Source organism: Hippopotamus amphibius, chromosome 11 (assembly GCF_030028045.1).
Source record: "Hippopotamus amphibius kiboko isolate mHipAmp2 chromosome 11, mHipAmp2.hap2, whole genome shotgun sequence".
NCBI classification, from domain to species: domain Eukaryota; kingdom Metazoa; phylum Chordata; class Mammalia; order Artiodactyla; family Hippopotamidae; genus Hippopotamus; species Hippopotamus amphibius.
Genome location: NC_080196.1, coordinates 67,439,256 through 67,460,078, shown reverse-complemented (window position 1 = coordinate 67,460,078; position 20,823 = coordinate 67,439,256). Strand labels below are relative to the sequence as shown.

Here is a 20,823-nt window from a genome sequence, read left to right as displayed (position 1 = left end):
TTTCTCAAGCATAGGTTTCCATAATTCTTGGTTTACAGACTAATCTAACATACAGTGAAACAGTTGGTTAATGTCCACCCAGTGAATGTATGTGTATTAGTTCCAGACATACTGGAGGACCACCCAAAGATGTATTTTAAAACATGATCCATACATATGCTTTATCAGATTAGCTTATATATTTTTTAATTAGGCAAATATCCTCAAACATACAGTTTAGCTTAGGCAGATATATCAAAATACTGCCTCTTTGTAACAATTCATTTTTGTCTGTTGCTTAAGTATAATTTCCTGCTGTCTGTCCCATCAATATCTTTAACATATAATTCATTTCTCTTCGCTTTAGAGTACTATGCCAACCCTCTAATTGCCTAGATTCTTTCCTATGCTTCCAAAAATGCTAAACTAAGGTTCTCGAAGGACTAAGTATTATTTGGAATACATTCCACGATTAGAGATAGACCTGTCTTGTTTCTGATCGCAGGGATGGTGAAGTGAAGATTTGTTCTTCACTTCTTGTAGTGAAGACAAGATGCAGTCTCCCTTTAAAATTCTCCAGCCAACAACTATTAGCAATTAGAGAACATTTAACTATATTTTCTTCTTATGTTTGTGAATGTTGCTGCCAGCCTGCAATTTTTTCATGAGAAAACTATACCTATTCTAAACCCAGACAAACAAAGGAGAAGAGAAAAATGAAAAAGGGAAAATGATTTTCAGAAATATCCAGATGCTGCTCTGGTCTTTTCCCCTTAAATTCTTAGGTTTCTAATTTCAGCTTCTTCTCAATATTTATGAGGGTTTAAAAGGTGTTCTTCAGCCATGTTATGTACTTTTATATCAGCAGAAATGCCATGAGGAGTGAATTCACTCTGTACTGTGGTTACCTTAAAACATTTTAGTTAATGTTATACCACACTGGTTTGAGGAAAGAAGATGCTAAAATGTGAAAACAAATATACCAGTGAAATCAGAGTTTCTTTGTCTTAACCTTATTTTTAGACGATCTTTAAAACTGAAGAATGCAGCTCAACTATAGGATTTCTTAAGGAGAGAAGCAGAAATCACTAGAATTAAGAGATGAGAGTTTCTGTTTTTCTCCTTACACCATCCTTAGGCCTGGTGCCTTTCACAATGTCCTCTGCTCACAGTGTCAGTCCTTGAAGTTGGTTCTGTAGTGGACATGTGTGTGTGTGAGTATATGTAATTTTGCTTTTACAATGTTGGCTGTAAGAAGAAGCCTACTAATTTTATTCAGCGTGATGACAGACCCTAGCGTTTTAATTATTTTTCATGTTGTGAGTAATTTATTATTCATTGGGTATCTTCCCTGTAAATCTTGTCCTCACTCTGTAAGATTTTTCTTTGGTGTCCAACAAAGGGTTTCATTGCAATAAGAATCAAGGTGTGTTTATGTTCTGACCCAGGGCCCGAGCAATGCCAGTTTTCCAGACCAGCCCAGGAGTTCGGGATAGGGAAACAGAGTCATTATAGAACATCTTCATTCCTCCGCGCAGACAGCGGCAGAGTTGTCGCCCAGGCTCTCCTAGAAGGCATCTCGAAGCACATCTTGCTGCAGAGCCACATTCAGGACCCAGAGGACTAAGACGAAAATCAAATCTCACCGGGGTTCCTGTGCAAAACGGACCTGGAGGAATGGATTGGCTCCGTTTCAGCAACATTTGTCTTTTGATTATTTTCATGGTAAGTAGAATTTAAAGGCCTGGGAAAGAAATGCAAATGTGAGGGCTTGCTTCCTATGTCAGTTGTTGGACTTTCTACATGGGATTTACTCCATTTTAAACCCCTCCTGCAAAGGGAGTTCTATGAGTTCAGCCTCTGTAACTTCAAAGGACTCTCCATGCTTGAGAGAACAAATGCCATAGAGAAGCAAGGTGAGAATCTGGTTGGCAATCTGGTCGAATTAGACTTAAATGACATCAGAGACATACTCTAATTCAGAAAAAATGCTGGAATAATTCTAAAATGTATAATCAGAAATAAAATTATTTTTCTATTTTCTTATACTTAAATCAGATTGCTGTCAAAATTTCCAGTGCAAATGGGTTCTACATTTGTAGGGAAGTAAAGTTGATCAAGCCCATTTCTTTTAAACTGTTTTTTTCCTGTGAGTTTGTTTGAAGGTGAGGGGATATTAGCTATGTCAAGATTATACTGCAACTAATAAAATATTTAAGTCATAGGAATTTTTTCCGGTCAGAAATGACTAAAGAAAAATGAAGAAAACCGAGCCATTAAGACAAACCCTTTCAGGAATTATTAAGGCATTCCTACAGTCCAGGAAGGATCATTTAGGTGACCTATTTCTTTAAAGTACACACAGCATTTTGGATATTATATTACTTTCCTCCAACCCTTAAGTGCCCAAGGCGTGAAGTGCTTTCCAGACAAGCAACACGCGGAGGGAATGTCCTACCCTTGAAAGAGGGAAGGCAGCTTCTAATGCCAGATCCTTAGAGGAACAAAGATCAGGTTAGTCAATTCACCAAACTATTGCCAATTCAACTAGAAACATCTATTTAAAGAATAAAGTTCGATTAAACTAGACAAATCTATCAATGATCAAGTGACAGAACAGTTCAGTCGAAACAGTTAAGAAAAAATAAGTGGAAAGATAGAAGAGGATTGTTAGGAAATTGTACATATTTTTTCCCAGCAAATAAAGCCAAATACCTATAGTTGGCAGCACCTCAGTCTCCCAGGAAAGTCATCAGTGGTGCTACAACATAAGCTTGGAAAATGGTTTCCGCCCTCCTTGCAGGCAGTGGCCTTATACGGGACTCCTGTGAACAGCCCCTCTAAAGGGCAGAGGGCAGCCAGGCTGGGGAGATAAGGGAACACCTCGCCGTCGTACAGTTGGCCTCGCAGGCGCTGTTCTTCTGGAGTTCACATTTCTGTGAACTTCAAAAGCAGTGCAGGAGCCTGACACTGCCAAAGGGCACACGCCCAAGCCTGGAAGGGACCAGAGGGGAACATTCCGTTCTCTGAGCTTGGGAGACAGAGTACAAGGCAACAATTTTTGAAAAATATTTGTAAACTGGAAAACCTCAAATAGAATTGTAATGCCCTGTTGTAATGATCACTGTTTATTTACTCTACTAAAGGAAGAGGGGACACTGTGACTCGATCTTTAATAGAAATCAAGAATTGTCAGTATAGACCTCTTGTGACACTTCTGTGGGTTACCTGCATATTTTAACTCAGATAAACCTTTTGCTTCTCTAAGGAAGACTGATTGCATGTTTCAAGATTTTAGAGGCAACTTCTGAGCGTTAAATTTCACCTCCTATTCCTCTCTGCACAGGCATGTTTTATGACAATATTATTTAACTGAAGAGTTAATTGTTCTTCTCCTTGATCTTGAAAGAGTATTATATTTCAGATTCTCAGTATCTCTTCTTGGTAGTATTGATTTATTATCCTTAGTAATTTTAGTGTTTTTGATACTAAATTTCTCCCTGCTCCCCACTGATACTAAAGTATTTGTGTTTTACATTTCTTGGTAATAGACTTAAGTTCTTTTTGCATTTCTAATAGATCCCTTGAGATATCAATTAGTAACTTTTGGAACTGGGAAGTAGAAACTTCTAGCATGTGTCAACATTGGGACAAAAGCAAGAAATGTTTAAAAAGAATCAATATAATATTATATATCCTGTGGAAAATAGGCATGCCTACTTCTCTTTCATTTCCTGAACTTGAACTCTGCCCCCTTTTCATTAACTAAATCAAAGGCTCTCTGGAGCATCATTGCAGCTTACACAAATGAGGGTGTGGCAGCCTCTCAGAGACAGGTACTTTGTGTCATCTATCTCCCAACCACAAAGAGTACTTTAAACAGGATTTTGACTGACCACCTATAAAAGATACCCCAAAACTCTAAGCTACAAGAGGGTATTTCATTATACCGCATGAGTCCTTCTGCATCTTCTTCCTAGGGGTGCTCCTCACGTGCTTCTGCTATAACATGAATTCAGGTGGGAAGGTGTAGTCAACACTGAACTAAGACTCAGAAACTCCAGGGGTGAGTCACAGCCTCGCCTCAGAGGGGCTGTGTAACTTTGACCAAGGCACCCAACCTCACGGGGCCTCACTGTGCCCCACGTCTGAACACATAATTAGACATGATGTCACCAAGTTTCTGCCAATGCAGAAACTCTGCAATTCTATAATTATCTCAACTGAATAGTTATGTAGTAGAAATTCATAACTGACTCCTGAATATTATTTTCATAACTTTGGATGGAGAATCTAAAGATGTAAGTCATGCGATGGATTATAGAAGTTTTACTAGGAAGGAATCACTTAAGGCAGAGCAATTATTAGCTGTGAGAGGATATATTTTATCGAGTTGATGATATCATTAAAAATAGCCACATAGCTTCTTATCAGATAAGAATTTTTGTGCATGTACGGTGACCATTCATGCTACATATAAGATGTAAACCTTACAATGAAAGATTCTGGTTCTTGGAAAGTAAATAAGGTAGGTGGCAAAGCATATACATATTATCTCACCATAAGTTGAAAACATGCATCAAAACTGTAAAACATATTTAGAACCAACCTATCAATTTAGTTCTCACATAAAACAATGTGATTCTGATATGTGGAACAGGATTTTGTTTTTATTTATTTTATTGTCAGGCAAATTTCTAGACATATAGACCAGTAGGAAAAAAAACCCTATCTGATTTGGTTTTTTATTTGTATTAAACAGAATACCCTAGACAGCCTTAAATTGTTGATTTCAGTTCTGCTTCTTATAGAAACATTAATGTCCTCATCACCCGAAAGGTTACATGAAAGCAAATCTCACCTCTATTATTTTCTGGTTGATATAAATGGCTAAGGAATTATACATTTTAAACCAGTGGGAAAAATTATATTTTTACCTTCAAATTCCTGCAGAGTTCATGGTGAACTAGAAAAATAAGTGTTATATTCCAAGTATACCTGCCATTATTACCATAGCATGACCTACAATTTTAATAGTCTTCTAAACAATATCTCCCTATAGAGTTGTAGCATAAAAGTCCTGCTCTAAAAATATTTCATGGCTCTTGAGACTCTCTGATGCTTTCCCTTATTCCAAGATACCTCTCTGTTTTAAAGAACTTCTTGATTCTGAGTACATTATCTTATGACTACTTCCCATCCTTAGGTATCCAGGGAGGAGTCCTTGTAAAGTAATGAAACTGTTGTTTGAGCTGCAGTAATGTTTCCTTTTCTTTCCCATATGGGATTGAAGTTGGAATTCTTCACTCACAGAGAGCAGCTCTGATGACAGGGCTGCTAGAGGAGGGACTGGAGTGAAACCTTCGGGTATTACCTACATGAGAAACGTTTGGCCTTCCTTTCTACACAGAAAATTACACGGCTTCCAAACTAAAATGCCACTACTTAATATACCTTCAATTACAAACAAAAGTGGTATAATTAGGCTTGAACTTGGCAGCTCCACCATTTCTCTATGAGAACAGCAATTGCTTTACTCAATTATTTTTATGAGTATTACCCAGGAGAGAACTGCTTATTAATAAGTTGATCCTAGATGTGCAAATAACTTCAAAAACTGACTTCAAAAAGGTAAGTTATGGAGGTGAAAAATAGACTTATTCCATAGCTACTACTTTAAATACACTCAATATGTAATAGGAATAAGGATGCAAGATGCAGAGAATGGACTGGAGGACATGGGGTTGGGTGGGGGGGCGAAGGGGAAGCTGGGACTAAGTGAGAGAGTAGCATAGACATATATATACTACCAACTGTAAAATAGATAGCTAGTGGGAAGTTGCTGTATAGCAAAGGGAGATCAACTCAATGATGGGTGATGCCTTAGAGGGCCAGGACAGGGAGGGTGGGAGGGAGTCGCGGGAGGGAGGGGATATGGGGATATATGTATAAATACAGCTGATTCACTTTGGTGTACCTCAAAAGCTGGTAAAGAGCGTAAAGCAATTATATTCCAATAAAGTGCTTAATTAATTAATTAATTAAAAGATAAATTGAAACATTAAAATCTTAAGAATTTATTTGAATAAAAATCTATTCAAATCAGGCATCACCAAATCAGAAGTGATTACAAATGCTCTGCCAACAGAAGCTGGGGGAAAACTTTTACAGAGAAAAAGCAAAAGCAAAGTAAGGTAATTATTGGTTGGCTACAGCCTAGTTGACTGTGAACAGCTGTCCTTAAGTTTCTTTTCTTTTCTTTAATTTTGCTTATTTATTTATTGGCTGTGTTGGGTCTCTGTTGCTGCGCACAGGCTTTCTCTAGTTGCGATGAGCGGGGTTTACTCTTAATTATGATACGCGAGCTTCTCATTACAGTGATTTCTCTTCTTGTGGAGCACGGGCTCTACGCAAGTGGGCTTCAGTAGTTGTGGTTCATGAACTCTAGAGCACAGGCTCAGTAGTTGTGGCACATGGGCTTAGTTGCTCGGTGGCACGTGGGATCTTCCTGGACCAGGACTCAAACCCATGTCCCCTGCACTGGCAGGTGAATTCTTAACCACTGCACCACCAGGGAAGTCCTGTCCTTAAGTTTCAACTTTGTCACTTTCAGGCATTTACAGGCTTGGATTTTGGTTTGCTTGCCTCAGCACCACAGCATAAGAGCCACCCCAGTCTAATAGCCTCCTTGTTTAATTAATTTAACAAAAAGAATCAGTGATTTGGGTCCATCCTCCAGCAGGTGTTTTCACACTGCATAGATCCAACATTAACCTTGCAGGCTTGTAAGCAGGCAGAAACCAGGGTGAGGATACTGCAGAAATTACCTGCCACATTGCTAACTGAATGATGAGCAGAACCCCAGCTAGGACTCACTCTCACTACCTCCCAGTGAAAATTAGGTTACTGGGTTGATTACAGCTCTGAGAGGAAGCAGGATAATGTGGCTGGCGTGATTCTCAGTGAAGTCTAAGAGGAACAAGGGCAAGAGGAACAGGTGTAAGAGAATATCAAAGAGGAGGAAGAAAGAAAGAGAAGAGGAGAAGCAGAGGAGAAGGAGACAAGGGAGACAAGTGGGAGGCTAAAGATGAGGAGGGATTGCTTCTTCTTAACCGCGAGCTCATGTGCTGAGCTCACCAACCTTCTGACATCCACCAAGACAGCCCTTAACCTCCCACTGTAGGACAGTGCCTGAGAATCGCATGTCAGAGCTTAGTCTCCAGCTCTAAACTGCAGAATCTATCAGTTCTCTGCTATCCTAGTATCCCGATGCCCTGAATGGAAGACATCTATTAAAGTGATACATAAGGCAACCTTCAAAATGTATGATGTTCCTATGTTTCATCCAATAATCAAGCACAAAAACCAAATTACCAAATGCCATGTTATAATATGATTGCTTTTCTGGTTAAAAAAATACACCTTGCATAAGTGTTTATGAAAAAAAAAAGTCTAAAAGAATTTCTCCAAGTATTAACCATAGTGATCTCCAAGGAGTGGGATTCTGTGTGATTTTTACTTTTTCTGATACCTTCTAGAATCATTTACTTTTCTAATAAAAAGAATATCTAACTCCCGAGTCAATATTTATTATAAAATAAAACACCTTCTGCAACCAATTGAAACCATCTTCTATTAAATATTAAACTTTTCCCCGGGTCTAGATATTTTACTAATGTCTAATAAAAGTACACGTGAGGAAGAAAGTGAGTTAAAAGGAAGCATTGTGCTCTACTGCCAAAGTTCTACTCTGTATTTTACCCCCTTCTGGACTCAGCTGTCATTCCAAATCCCCACCCACACGCTGCACTCCCTCCTACACCCTCCTCACACCTGAGAAATCTGCTCTGCCCTGACTTCACCTGTCCCAGGCTCTCTCTAACCTCAGTTCACCGGAGCGCCCTGACTTGCTGGAGTTCACGACAGTGTCTGATCACCTCCCTGAGTCTGTCTCCACTCTGCTTTGACAACAATCCCCTACGCTGGGACAGCCCTCGTGTTCCTTCTCCTCCCACTCCCAAGGTGCCAAGTTCTACTAGAAAAGGCACAAAGCAGATGGGCTACACATCATAGTCCTGCTTCCTAATCTTAGCTGGTCGTCACACTCTTCACCAACTATGGAATAATCTTTTATTTTCTGTTTCTAATTTTCTGTGTTCCCTAATTCAAGAATGCTAGGTGGGCCTACTGATCCTCTCTGATTTGTACTGTTGGCTTGGCTTCCTGTCACCTTCCCTCTGGCAGATTCTAGAAGTCTCTGACAGTCTCCTCTATCCCCTCCCCGTGCTTGTTCACTCCAACCCTGCAAAACTATGGAATAGGTATGTGCGTAATTTTCCTCAAGTTACACCTCTAAATGATTGCTTCTCTTCGTTCTGTTCTCCTACCCTTCTGTTCCAAAGGAAGAAACAGTCTTCCTCATTAACAGGTCTCTTTTACCCACAGCTCTGATTCAGTCATCCTGTTTTCTTTTTTTTAATTATTATTAATTTTCATTGGAGTATGTTTGCTTTACAATGTTGTGTTAGCCTCCACGTATGACAAAATGAATCAGCCATATACACACAGATATCCCCCCTGTTTTGGACTCCCCCCCCCCATTTAGGTTACCACAGAGCATTAGGTAGAGTTCCCTGTGCTATACAGTATGTCCCCATCAGCTGTCTATTTTATACATAGTGTCAGTAATAGTTATGTGTCAATCCCAATTGCTCCCAATTCCTCCCTCCCTATTCTCTCTTAATCACAGTTGTAACTACTCCTTGATTTCTTCCTCCTTCTCCCCCTCACTTCCCCCTTCTCTTTCTATCACTCTTTCTCCACAAACCTGTTTCCTCTCCCTATAGACTGTGTATTTGATCATGGTTTCCCAACCTTAAGAATATGACTTGACCTAATTAAATCCTCAATTGCATCTCATATTTTTAAAATCTCTCAACTTAAGGATGTAATCTACAGTTGCTATTTCATTTTCTCAATAACTTATTCCTTGACTCCTGTAATTTGATTTATGGCCCTGAGAAAAGTTAGCAATGACGGCTTCCTTTAGACCCCATGACACCCTCAGCTCCCATTCTCCTTGACCTTGTTACGGCACATAAACCATTAAATATTCCCACTTTGTCTAACTTCAATCTCACTCCACTCCACTCATTCTGCCTGCTTTTCTGCTGCTTCTCCTCCACCTACTTATCCAACCTCTTCTCCTTTCTGAACTCAGCTCCCTCCCCAGTCCTCCACCACAAGCACCACAACCCCTGAGCTTTCTTATCATTCTCACACTGACAGAATCTGCTGTTTACCCACATTCCTGGTCCCTTGACCTCTCTCTTCTCTTAGTTTCTGGGTGCCCTCTGCTTTTAGACTTCTTCCTTCTGCCCTCTGCACAAATATAAGCATTTCCCAAAAGATTCTGTTCCCTGCCTACTTCTTTATCTTAAACTGATTCAAGTCATAATTTGACTTCAATTTCTTTCAAGTCATTTCCTTCAGATTTAAGTAAGGAGTCCACTTTATTGGTTAAGAGACTGGGAGTGACAAAAACATGATTTTTAAAACATGTCATGATACTAAGGGAAGAATACAAGGGAAAAGCACTTGAAGTTGAGACCCTTAGGAATTAGCAACTGCTTAGGTAAGACATAGAACATGAACATCGGTGCTGAAGTGGTGCTGGGAGGGGGAGAGGTTGGAGGTATTACCAAAGAACCAATAGGGCTTGTGGACTGTGGGGTAGGAGGGGAGGAAGAGTCAGATGATTCTGCTGATGTGAGCTTGGCTTTCTGGGAGAATAGAAGAACTATTAATAGAAACAGAAAATCAGCAGATTATCACTGCAGGGAGATGGTGACTGAAGTTTGTTTTATTAATTTTCAATCTGTTTCCAAAATTTGGGATAAATATAAAAGCTATAGAAGTAGAATTTATTGGACTTCCTAAGTGGCACACTGGTTAAGAATCTGCCTGCCAATGCAGGGGTCACGGGTTCAAGCCCTAGCCCCAGGAAGATACCACATGCCACAGAGCAACTAAGCCCATGTGCCACAACTATTGAGCCCATGTGCAGCAACTACTGAAGCCCATGCGCCTAGAGCCCGTGCCCTGCAACAAGAGAAGCCACAATGAGCAGTCCGCACACCACAATAAAGAGTAGCCCCCACTCATCGCAATTAGAGAAAGCCCATGTGCAACAAAGAAGAACCAACACAGCCAATAAGTAAATAAATTTATTTTAAAATAAAGAAGAAAAAAAGAAGTAGAATTTATCCAAACAGAAGTGCTACTTAAATCCGAAGGAAAATACTTTTCCCTTGTAATCTTCCCTTAGTATCATGACATGTTTTAAAAATCTTGTTTTTGTCACTCCCAGTCTCTTAACCAATAAAGTGGACTCAGTCTGGCATAAAAATCACCTCATGATCTCCAAGCTGACATTCCAAGCCTTGTCTCCCATGTCTTCTCACTATTTCCTCTACCTTCCAGCTAGTATTATTTACCATTTCTGGAATATCTGCTGAAATTAGTGCCTTTACAACTGTGCTCATGTTTTAGTCTGGCTGAAACTTTCTTGCTCATCAGTTCCTCTTATCAAAGCAGTTCATCCTGAAGACGCCTTTCAAATCCCTACTCTCCTGTGAGGCTTCCCTAGAATTCACCTTGATAACCTGAATGTCCACTCTACCCTTCCACCGAGCCCATCAGTGCCTCTGGTGCAGCACGTCCTGCCTTGATGTAGTTACATGTTTGCCTTCCCTAAAGGTTAAGCCTTTAGAGGACAAAAAGCCTGTATTATTCATTTTGCATTACCCATGTTTATTCTATATGATTAACAAAATGTGTATTTAACAAATGAATAAATAAGAGAACATTGTCAATGGCTTTCTGATATCACTTCCTTTAAATTATGCAAATTTATGCTAATATTTTCCCTTCCATAACAGATGGTGCTGGAAATAAAGGGTGACTTCATTGTTGAGGTAATGTACAATAAAACTATTTTCTCAATTTAAAATCAAAAAAAAAACTGAATTTTGAATTTTGTTATGCATCATATATCAAAAATCAGAACATTTGAAAGCATAATTGTTGAGATAAAAAGTAAGAGAAAGAATCTCTTCCAAATTGAAATAGCAATGGTAAAACTCATTTTCCCAAATAGCCATGCATTTAGCCATGCATTTATCAAACTATACTATTAGCTTATTTATACATTTCCCAACCTAAATCAAAGAAAAAGAAGCAAAGTAATATATTAAAATGGGAAGAGGATTTTTAGAAAGCTACATCAGCAAGAAAGACAACTGGTGGTAAATCAATGGGTGAAAGACACAAAGATAAAAATATGTAATCACAACTAAATAAAACAGCAGAGAATCTGGTACCATTTAGGGCGGGACTCACGAAATAAAGCTGCTATCCCCTACCTCCAGCAGAACTTTATTTCAGTAGTTACATTTTCATTATGATGATCTCAAATCTTTGAAGAAAATAAAATTACCTTTCTAATCTCTCTTGACAAATGAGGGGATATGTGGTACATTTCAGGTTGTATCAAAATGGGAGAGAAATGAAAATGCTTTGGTTCTTGAAAGGATAAGCTCCATTCACAGGGGACATTTCCTTCCCCCAAAGTGGTAATTAAACGAAGCTTTAGCTTAAACAAACACAGAATATTCTATGTCTCAAAAGTACATAAGGAGTTATTTTTTAAAACATATCTATACATATGCATATGTTTATGCATGTAGTAACATTTATAATTCTTTATAAAATTCTAAAACATCCTCCGATAATAGCAACATAAGACTACAAAGAGAAAAACATGTAGAAAGCAGAGATACAAATGGACAACACTGAGAGGCATGTAGACGTCCATGGGATTACTGCAGGTACCATCAATTCAGTTAAAAAATTCTTCTAATCCTGAGATAATATATTTGGATGCTTAGCCAGAGTGGCATCCTCACCAAGAGAAGAGAAAAGTCCCTTCCCTCTTTTAGGTGAGCACACTCACCAGCACAAAACTCCTGAACCCTGATGAGAACACAGTGAAGGGTGAGGCGGGCAAGCCCTCTCACCTGGTGAGGATAGACTGAAGAAAGAAAAACCACACATGTTATCCAATAGAACACATTATGAGCTCCACACACAATTTCTAATGAAATTTGTTTCACTGAAATCCTATAGTTAGAAAAGAGATGATTCCAAAAAGAAGCTGCTCGTCAGGGTGGCCAAGCTGTATGTATCTAGAGTCGTGAACGAGTAAAATTCAGTGCCATTGCTTCTTCTGGGTGCCACCCCACAGTGTTGAATAAATGTCCCTACTGAGTAAAACTGTCCCAACATTGTGTGAAATGGGAACGCTTTTTGCTTAAGGTGAAAGAATTAGACGTGGAAAATAGCACCGCGAAATGGCAAACAGTCAGAAGACAGAAGCGGGAGTGGATCAAGTTTGCCGCAGCCTGTCGAGAAGGAGAAGATAACGCCAAGAGGAATCCGATTGCCAGAGTAAGTGATGAAATAAACAGAAGTAGGCTGTGCTGATAAGAAAGGTTTCTGCGGGGCAGGAAATTTCTCAGACGTTTGGAGGATTTGCAGCCTTTGCAGTGTCCACCATAGTGATTTAGGAAGATGGGTGACGTGGAGTAACGTGCTCAGGTTGCGGAGGCATCATTTTGAATATCACCTGCTGGGAGCTGATACACAGCAGAGGGTCCTTGGGTGATCCTGAGAGATTGGGCTCTCCAGCATAATTTGGCTTTACCTGTTCATTTGTGTTCTGTGTATCATCACACGTAGATGTTATAAGAAAGGTATTCATGGTGTATGTAATAGTCTTCTGACTATCCCTCCCCAAAATCAATGGTTTACAGCATTGATTAATTCTCTCCAAGAAAGTAAGGATAGTGTCAAAAGTTCCCACAAGATGCCTACATCCAGAAATTAGAAGAGTTTTAAAAAATACTCCACATAATGGCAATCATTAAGAAAGGAGAGTGAAGAAGAGAATGTATAATAAATTAATTCATGAAGGATGGGACCCGCACTAATAGCCCCACGAGCTCTTTCTGGGCATCTTGGCCCTGTCCCACTGGTGAATCAACAGCACAGTGATCTACCAGAACCTTCTCCTTAAAGCATTACACGTACACATAGCTTAAGCATATATATAAAGCTTTACATATATAATAAGCATCAGCAGTGATATTACAGATACAACCTCAGCTCAGATAAGAGATTTATTCTCTCTCAGAAGTTTTCAAATTTTTGGAAATTTTTGGAAAGTTTTCAATTGTTTTTGTTTCCATTCAACTCACAGTTATAGCTTTATGTTATTCCACTTACATGGCATATTCTCTTCTTTTTATTTGCATTTGGGGGACTTCCTGGATTTTCATCTATATAAATAAGATCTTTGGATTAGCTAAACTAATCCAAGTTGTATTTCCATCTGTCTTTAATTATGGATATTTGGGTAATAATTCTTAGTATTTTAATGAGTGTTCTCATCTTTAGTATACAGGTGAGATTTCAAAATTAAAATATCATTGTTCAAATTGATAAGCAATGGATATAAAACTATTCAAACAAAACCGATATGGGAGAATATTTGCCATAAAATTTATTTGGCAAAAGAGTGATGTGGCAGGTTTCCATTGACAAAAATATTGACCATATCTCTAAACACTGTATTTCTCTTCTGGCTTTCTTAAGTTATCTATAATTTTTATTAAATCTCTAACTAAAATCTAGGCAGGGTTCATATTAATATGACACAATCTTTTAAAAATAGTAAAGATGGTGATTTCTTATGTCAAACTCTTTATCTATATGCAAAGAAAATCAGAGAATTGGACAGTATATTGGTAATAAGCATCAAGCCCAGAAGCGCCACAAGCCAGGCATTGGGCTGAGGTGTCTCTACATCGCCTCATAAGATCCCTGCAGCAAGCCTGGGATATGGGTGGTATTATCCCAGCACAGCTGATGCCTGGCAAAGCTAAGCGAATTTTCCAAAGTCCGTAAGTCATGGTGCCAGGTTTCAACCCAAAGCCCATCAGGCTACAAAACCCATTCCCTTCTCACCGTGCTACACTCTGAAGATCATGATCTGCTCTAAATTAGATCACAGTCCTAGCTATTTTCCTTGCAGATTCGATCAGACTGTGAAGTGAATCAGAAGATTACATATCGCATCTCTGGGGCGGGAATTGATCGACCGCCCTATGGAGTGTTCACCATTAACCCCCGGACTGGGGAAATTAACATCACCTCCGTGGTGGACAGAGAGATAACCCCACTTTTCCTGGTAAGTCACGGCAGTGTGTTTTGATTTATGCATATTGTTTTTCTTCCCTTTTTAAAAAAAATATCATCTCAAGACTAGTGCTTACTTTTGAAAAAACACAGTAGACTGAAATCAAAATAAAGGACTTGATGAAAAGAGTATGAAAATGTAAGTTTATATTTCAGAATTGCATATGTATGTGATCAAATGTCTTGATAATATTGAAATTACTAGATTGTAATACAGTCTGAATTCCCTGAGAAAATTGTCTCCTTGCACATTTCCTGGAATATTTTCAGGTATGTTACTTAATTTCCTTTGGTGGAGAAAGACAGTTTTTCCCCCAACTTTCCACAGATCTGTTGCCGGGCTCTGAATTCTCGGGGTGAAGATTTAGAAAGTCCTCTTGAGCTTAGAGTCAAAGTTATGGACATAAACGATAACCCCCCAGTCTTTACACAAAATGTGTACACAGCCAGCATCGAAGAAAACAGTGACACAAGTAAGTAGAATGACACTCCTTCTCTGTATTACCCCATCTCCAGTTCTCTTCGTCAAAACCTTTAGGAGATTGAAATACAGGTAATTTCATTATCAGGACAAGCTGAACCTACATGTTGAACAAACCTCACAAATTCTAACTTAAAATTTATGTAGAAGAAAAATCATATCTAAAATGCTAAGCATCTTCTTGTTTGTGTAGGATCCTTATATATGTGATTTAGCAGGAGCCTAGCACCTTCCTCAGAGATTGTCACTGGGCTCATGATTAACATACTCTAAATAAGTAAACTGAGGAAGAAACCATGCACATGCCTGTTCCTCAAATTTGGGGCTGAACCTCGCCAGATAGAGAGTGGTGAAGGGTTCATCTGCAATTGTCCCCATCAGATCACTCACAAAGGTAATCACTGGCCTTCACAGTCTACACAGGCAAGTTACATTACATCCTCTTGTGTTTTTGTTTTTTGGGTTTTTTTATTTTTTCATTTTTTTCGTCCTGCTTCATTCATTCTCCGACTCCAATACTCATCTCTCTTTCCCTTTATCACTCCTCCCGAACTTTCTTCCTTTCTCTGCGTATGCTTTTCCTACATTGCTACTTCCTCTCTTCTCTCCCTCTTTGTCTTCTGCCTCTTTCTTCCCCCAATCCTCTAATATTCCTTTTCCTTTCACATCTATGTCTGCTCTTACACCTCTAAATAAATTTGGGAATAAAAGAAGAGAAAAAAGAAATTTCAGAAGAATGCAGATAAAAAAACAAGTTAGAGGTACCAATGGACAGTCAAAGGAAGGATGGAGAGATCTGGTGGGGAAGAAAAGAGACAAAAATGCTAGAGGAGAGAATAAACGAGAGAACAAAGGGCAGAGGTTGAGAGGGGTGTCAGGAGAACTTCTTTCTCAGATCTCCTAAGAAAAGTGCTATTGAAAATAAGAAACACAAAATGTTTTATAACATTTTATAGACGGGAGGACATAGGGAGCCAAAGCGAGGGTTCTGCCTCAAAGAGGCAAAACAGAGAGAGGGTGTCCAAAGTCCATCATTGTTTCCTCACTAACACACCTCAGCACAAGCTTGGTGGAGGAAGAGAAGGTGAAACCGACACCCAAGTCCACATCGAAGTCCACTGGCTTGCTGATCGGCAGCCTTGTTAATGCCCCTCAGAAGAGGAGAGGTATCCGCAGGGCCGGGGCATACTTTCATCAGCTAGCAACTTCACAAAACCTGGCTCTTTCTCTTCAAGGGGCTCCCTGGTTCTCTGTACTGGGATTTTTCACTATGAAGCCTGGCTAGGAAGAAGAAAAACATCAGGGACCAACCAACTCTGAAAAACCGCCCTGTGGGCTGATGTCGTTGGGGATTAGCCTAGGACGCCTCTGTTTTGCCCCTATGAATAACTAAAAACTTCTTCTATTCCTGCGGACAAATCTTCTTTTCAATCATCATGTATTTTTGACTATTGGATAAAGTACTATTATCTTCAAAGGCAACCAGTAATAATTCCCTGCTTTGTGGATGAGTGGAAATAATGAACACAGGTGCTCAATAAATAACTGCAGTGTTGAATTTAATTAAGCTATAGTCTTTCCTAATTAAGCATTTTAAAATAATTTCACAAAACTGTGGCAAAAGCAAATGGATAAAGTCAATTTTTCAGCTTTATGATAAAGGCTGTTGAACTTCATACATTAAAGATTAATTACTTTACAAACTATTGGGTGTAAGATAGGCTCAAAGATGTATTGTACAACATGGGGAATCTAGCCAGTATTTTGTAATAACTGTAAATGGAAAGTAACCTTGAAAAACTGTATTAAACAATTTTTAAAGTTTTTTAAAAATACATTTGCAGAAATATGAGACGCCAGCCTTCTCACTAAATTATGTTTTGATTATAGTTCATTTTTATAAAAAGGATGTGACTTACATAAACATGTAATGAATTTCTCATTGTTACTTTAAATTAATAAGTACATTTTAAAAAATAAAGATTATTGATGTTTAAAAAAGATTACTATATTTTGCTAATTTACCATTTAATCATTGAAGAAGTGCAAGTACTTTATAAATGGTAAAGGATTTTATAGAAGCAAACCATCATTATTTTTGTAGTCAGTGGTGTAGCTGAAAGTTATGGTAATATATTCTCATGGGAAACTTGAGCAAGAGAATTCAGGAGAAGGCTGACCGATCTTTCTTCCTAGGCCTGATGATTTGCTGAATTGATTCTAACAGAATCCCAAACATTCTTCACCTCCATCTTCATTTCTAGACACCCTGGTAGTGAAGCTGAGTGCCACAGATGCAGATGAAGACAGTCACCTGAATTCTAAAATTGCCTATAAGATTGTCTCTCAGGAGCCAGCGGGCGCACCAATGTTCATCCTGAACAGGTACACTGGAGAAGTCCGCACCACGTCCAATTTCCTCGACAGAGAGGTAAAGCTTTCCGTGAATGAAGGGTGGGGAGGAGTCACGGGAGGGAGGGGATATGGGGATATACGTATAAATACAGCTGATTCACTTTGGTGTACAGCAGAAACTGGCACAGCAGTGTAAAGCAATTATGCTCCAAAAAAGAGCTTGAAAAATTAAAAAATTAAAAAATTTTTTAAAAAAAGAAATAAGGAATTCAATTTTGAAGAGACAAAGTTGCAGTGATTCATGTGTGCCCTTCCTCCCATGTAAAGGAGAAAAGTCAAAATAGTCCACCATAATTTTTTTTCTTAATTTATTTATTTATTGGCTGTTTTGGGTGTTCATTGCTGCTTGAGGGCTTTCTCTAGTTGCGGATAGTGGGGGCTACTCTTCGTTGTGGTGCAGGGGCTTCTCATTGTTATGGCTTCTCTTGTGGAGCATGGGCTCTAGGCGCACAGGCTTCAGCAGTTGTAGCACGTGGGCTCAATAGTTGTGGCTCTCGGGCTCTAGAGCGCAGGCTCTATAGTTGTGGCGCAGTGGCTTAGTAGCTCTGTGGCATGTGGGTTCTTCCCAGACCAGGGTTCGAACCCATGTCCCCTGCATTGGCAGGCGGATTCCCAACCACTGCACCACCAGGGAAGTCCCACCATTATTTTTAAATGAAAATGATGAAAAGGAAAAATTGTATTAAAAGATTATAGAAAATTATAAAAGAAAAATGGAATAATCAGAATGTGTTGGATTTTATTCAAAACAAGATCAAAAAGTCTTAAAATTCTCTCTCATCTTAAGCAACACAGCATGTATAACCTCCTTGTGAGGGGCTCGGATCGGGATGGAGCTACGGATGGACTGTCTTCGGACTGTGACTGTAGAATCAAGGTTTTAGACGTCAATGATAATTTCCCCACTTTGGAGAAAACTTACGTAAGTCGTCACTCTTATAATCCTTTTTCCATATGTGTCAGTAATAGATTTGCTTTCCCACTAGTTTGTGAGCCTGGTCTGTTACATGTATAGATGTAGTCAACTTACTTGCTGTATAAACTTTGGAACTTCTTATGTATAATCATATACCTTAATAGTACATGTTTGCCTTTGAGCCACTGTTCTGTACAAATCCCTTCTGTGAAAGCAACGGACAATCTCCTCCATGCTCTCTACTCACAGAAATGTGGAAATTTATTCATACAACTCTGGGAATCATGTAACAACACTGATGTATCTTTCTATGCCTGATGATTTGCTGAATTAAATCTCTAAGAGTCCCAACCATTCCCAACTTCCATGTTCATCTTTAGGCATAAAGAAGTGCACAATTGGAAACAGCAGGGCCAAACCTGGCTCACCGCCTATCTTGGTTAAAAGAAAAAAGCTTTATTGGGCCACAACTGTCCTCATGTTGTCTGTTTTTATCCTACAGCAGCAGAGTAATTGTGACACGGACTCTCTGGCCCACAAAGCCTAATATAATTACCATCTAGCCCTTAACGTGAAAGGAGGGAGTAACTTAAGGAAAATTTAAAATAAGCAAGAAAAATGAAACAAAGTGCCAGTTTGACCTTGATTTCACATACAGAGCAAGAATATCAGTTTTATTATCTTATAATCATTTTATTCTTATGTTTCTGATTAGACACATGACTGATGCAGAAATCATCGGCATAGTCTGTTGTTAGTATTTTAAATGATAGTTACGTACAGCAAACTCTTCCCTCTTGAAAATTCATTGAATATAAAATTGATCTATGTCATTTCAGTACTCAGCAAGCATTGAAGAGAACTGTTTAAGTTCAGAACTGATACGATTTCAAGCAATTGATCTTGACGAAGAAGGCACTGACAATTGGTTGGCAAAATATTTAATTCTCTCTGGAAATGATGGGAATTGGTTTGATATTCAAACAGACCCACGAACCAATGAAGGCATTTTGAAGGTTGTCAAGGTACAGTATGGGATCTGCGATATTTTCTTCCAAAGAAGGGTTAAAAATACTCAGCGAGAGAATCTCCCTGCAACAAGTACTCCACAGCTTTGAATACTATTTGTGTGGACAAGTGCCCTGAGTTAGCTCACTGTGTCAGCCTGAGACTCCCAGCCGAGCAATACAGTATTTATTGCCAAGAGAAATAAGAAAGCTGTTTTGTTCTCACAATTTTCTCAACACCTAATTGAGAAGTTAAGGCAAGTACTCCCAAACTAGATAATAATGTGAGTTAAAAACGAAATAAATAGTCGTCCATATGTTACGGTAGTAAATGTGAAATATGGCCAGATGGGTGAAATATGAAGTAATTCCTAAGAAGTGAGATCCTTCTGAGCTAGATGTGGCTGAAAATGTTTCAACCTTGGAATCGGGTTTAAGCAAGACCTTATAACTGAGACTGCTAATGAGAGTAATGGAATGAGCAAACACACTGTGGTGAGAAAACGTAAAGCATGTTCAGGCATGATGAGCAGTCCTGCGGGGCTCTTGCAGGGTATTCACGGAGGGAAGCAATGAGATGCAAGAACAGATGTTGAGCTGGAGTCAGCCTGCTGAGAACTTTGAGTACCGGACTACAGGGTTTGAGTTTTTCTTACAGATTAATTTTTCTTAAACTACTTTATGCTTTTATTTTATGGACAACAATAAAATCTAAAAATACAAATTAGAAACAAAACTACAAACCAGTAAGATTCAAATTAGCATTAATGTGATAAGGGAAATTAATTTTTCTCAAACACAATTAGTACTAACAACATAAACAGAAACTTACAGCTATGAAACTATAGACTAGTAGACCTATGCACACATTTAGTTTAGCACACAGTGTGAACTGTGATTATTCAATTGTTACTACTTTTCTCTATTCCAGTTACTGTGAAACTTTTTTATCAGACAGTAAATTAGGAAGCTATTTAGCCTTCATCTGATGCAAACATATTATTTATATATTCAGTTTATCTCTATTCTTTTGGCAACCATTTGGAGAAATTAGAGTATTACTACTTTAACACAAAACACAACCACTAGCACTGAAATCATGCAGTGTATTAATTTGTGAACTGGTCATCAAAACTGTGGAAAATATCTATAAGTGCTTTTTTAAATTGTCATTCAAATGAACACACAACATTTCAAAATTCTTTAAGAGAACACAAGGACTCCAAGAATATGTAATGAACCTCCTATTTGAGAAACATGGCTTTGGGGCAGAAATCAGCAAACTATGACCCACAGACCAAATCTGACCTGCCACCTTTTTGCAAATAAAGTTTTATTGGAACACAGCCACACTCATTCATCTATGTATTTCCCGTGGCTGTTTCCACACTCCATTGGCTGAACAGAATGCTTGACACGGAAATTACATCTGACTTCCAAAGTCTAAAATATTTACTATCTGCCCTTCATCAAAAAAATTCACCAACCCCTACTTACAGACCAAGAAAAGCTTTAGGATATATTTTTAAATAGCAGTAACATTATGAGCTGATCTAAGGCAATAGCAGTAGAAATGCAAATGAGGGAACAAGAATGAAGAGCCATTGCCAAATGTAACACAGATAGAAAGAGAAAGACGAAAGGTCACCCACCACCTTATCAAATTCTGAATATACTTAGTCAAGCTTTTTCCAGGGATCAGAATTTCT

At 38.7% G+C, this 20,823-nt stretch overlaps 1 protein-coding gene across 1 annotated transcript in view; it reads left to right on the top strand.

Annotated features, from left to right (window-relative positions):
• Positions 1–1,656: 1,656 nt before the first annotated feature.
• The window catches only part of DSG4 (desmoglein 4), a 35,031-nt gene continuing 15,864 nt past the window's right edge, over positions 1,657–20,823 (top strand). Inside the window, exons 1-8 of the mRNA XM_057699482.1 lie at positions 1,657–1,704; positions 10,920–10,955; positions 12,355–12,486; positions 14,132–14,287; positions 14,624–14,768; positions 17,041–17,207; positions 17,979–18,113; positions 18,947–19,132. Of these exons, the coding sequence (XP_057555465.1) occupies positions 1,657–1,704; positions 10,920–10,955; positions 12,355–12,486; positions 14,132–14,287; positions 14,624–14,768; positions 17,041–17,207; positions 17,979–18,113; positions 18,947–19,132 (1,005 nt within the window). The remainder of the gene's footprint in view (positions 1,705–10,919; positions 10,956–12,354; positions 12,487–14,131; positions 14,288–14,623; positions 14,769–17,040; positions 17,208–17,978; positions 18,114–18,946; positions 19,133–20,823) is intronic.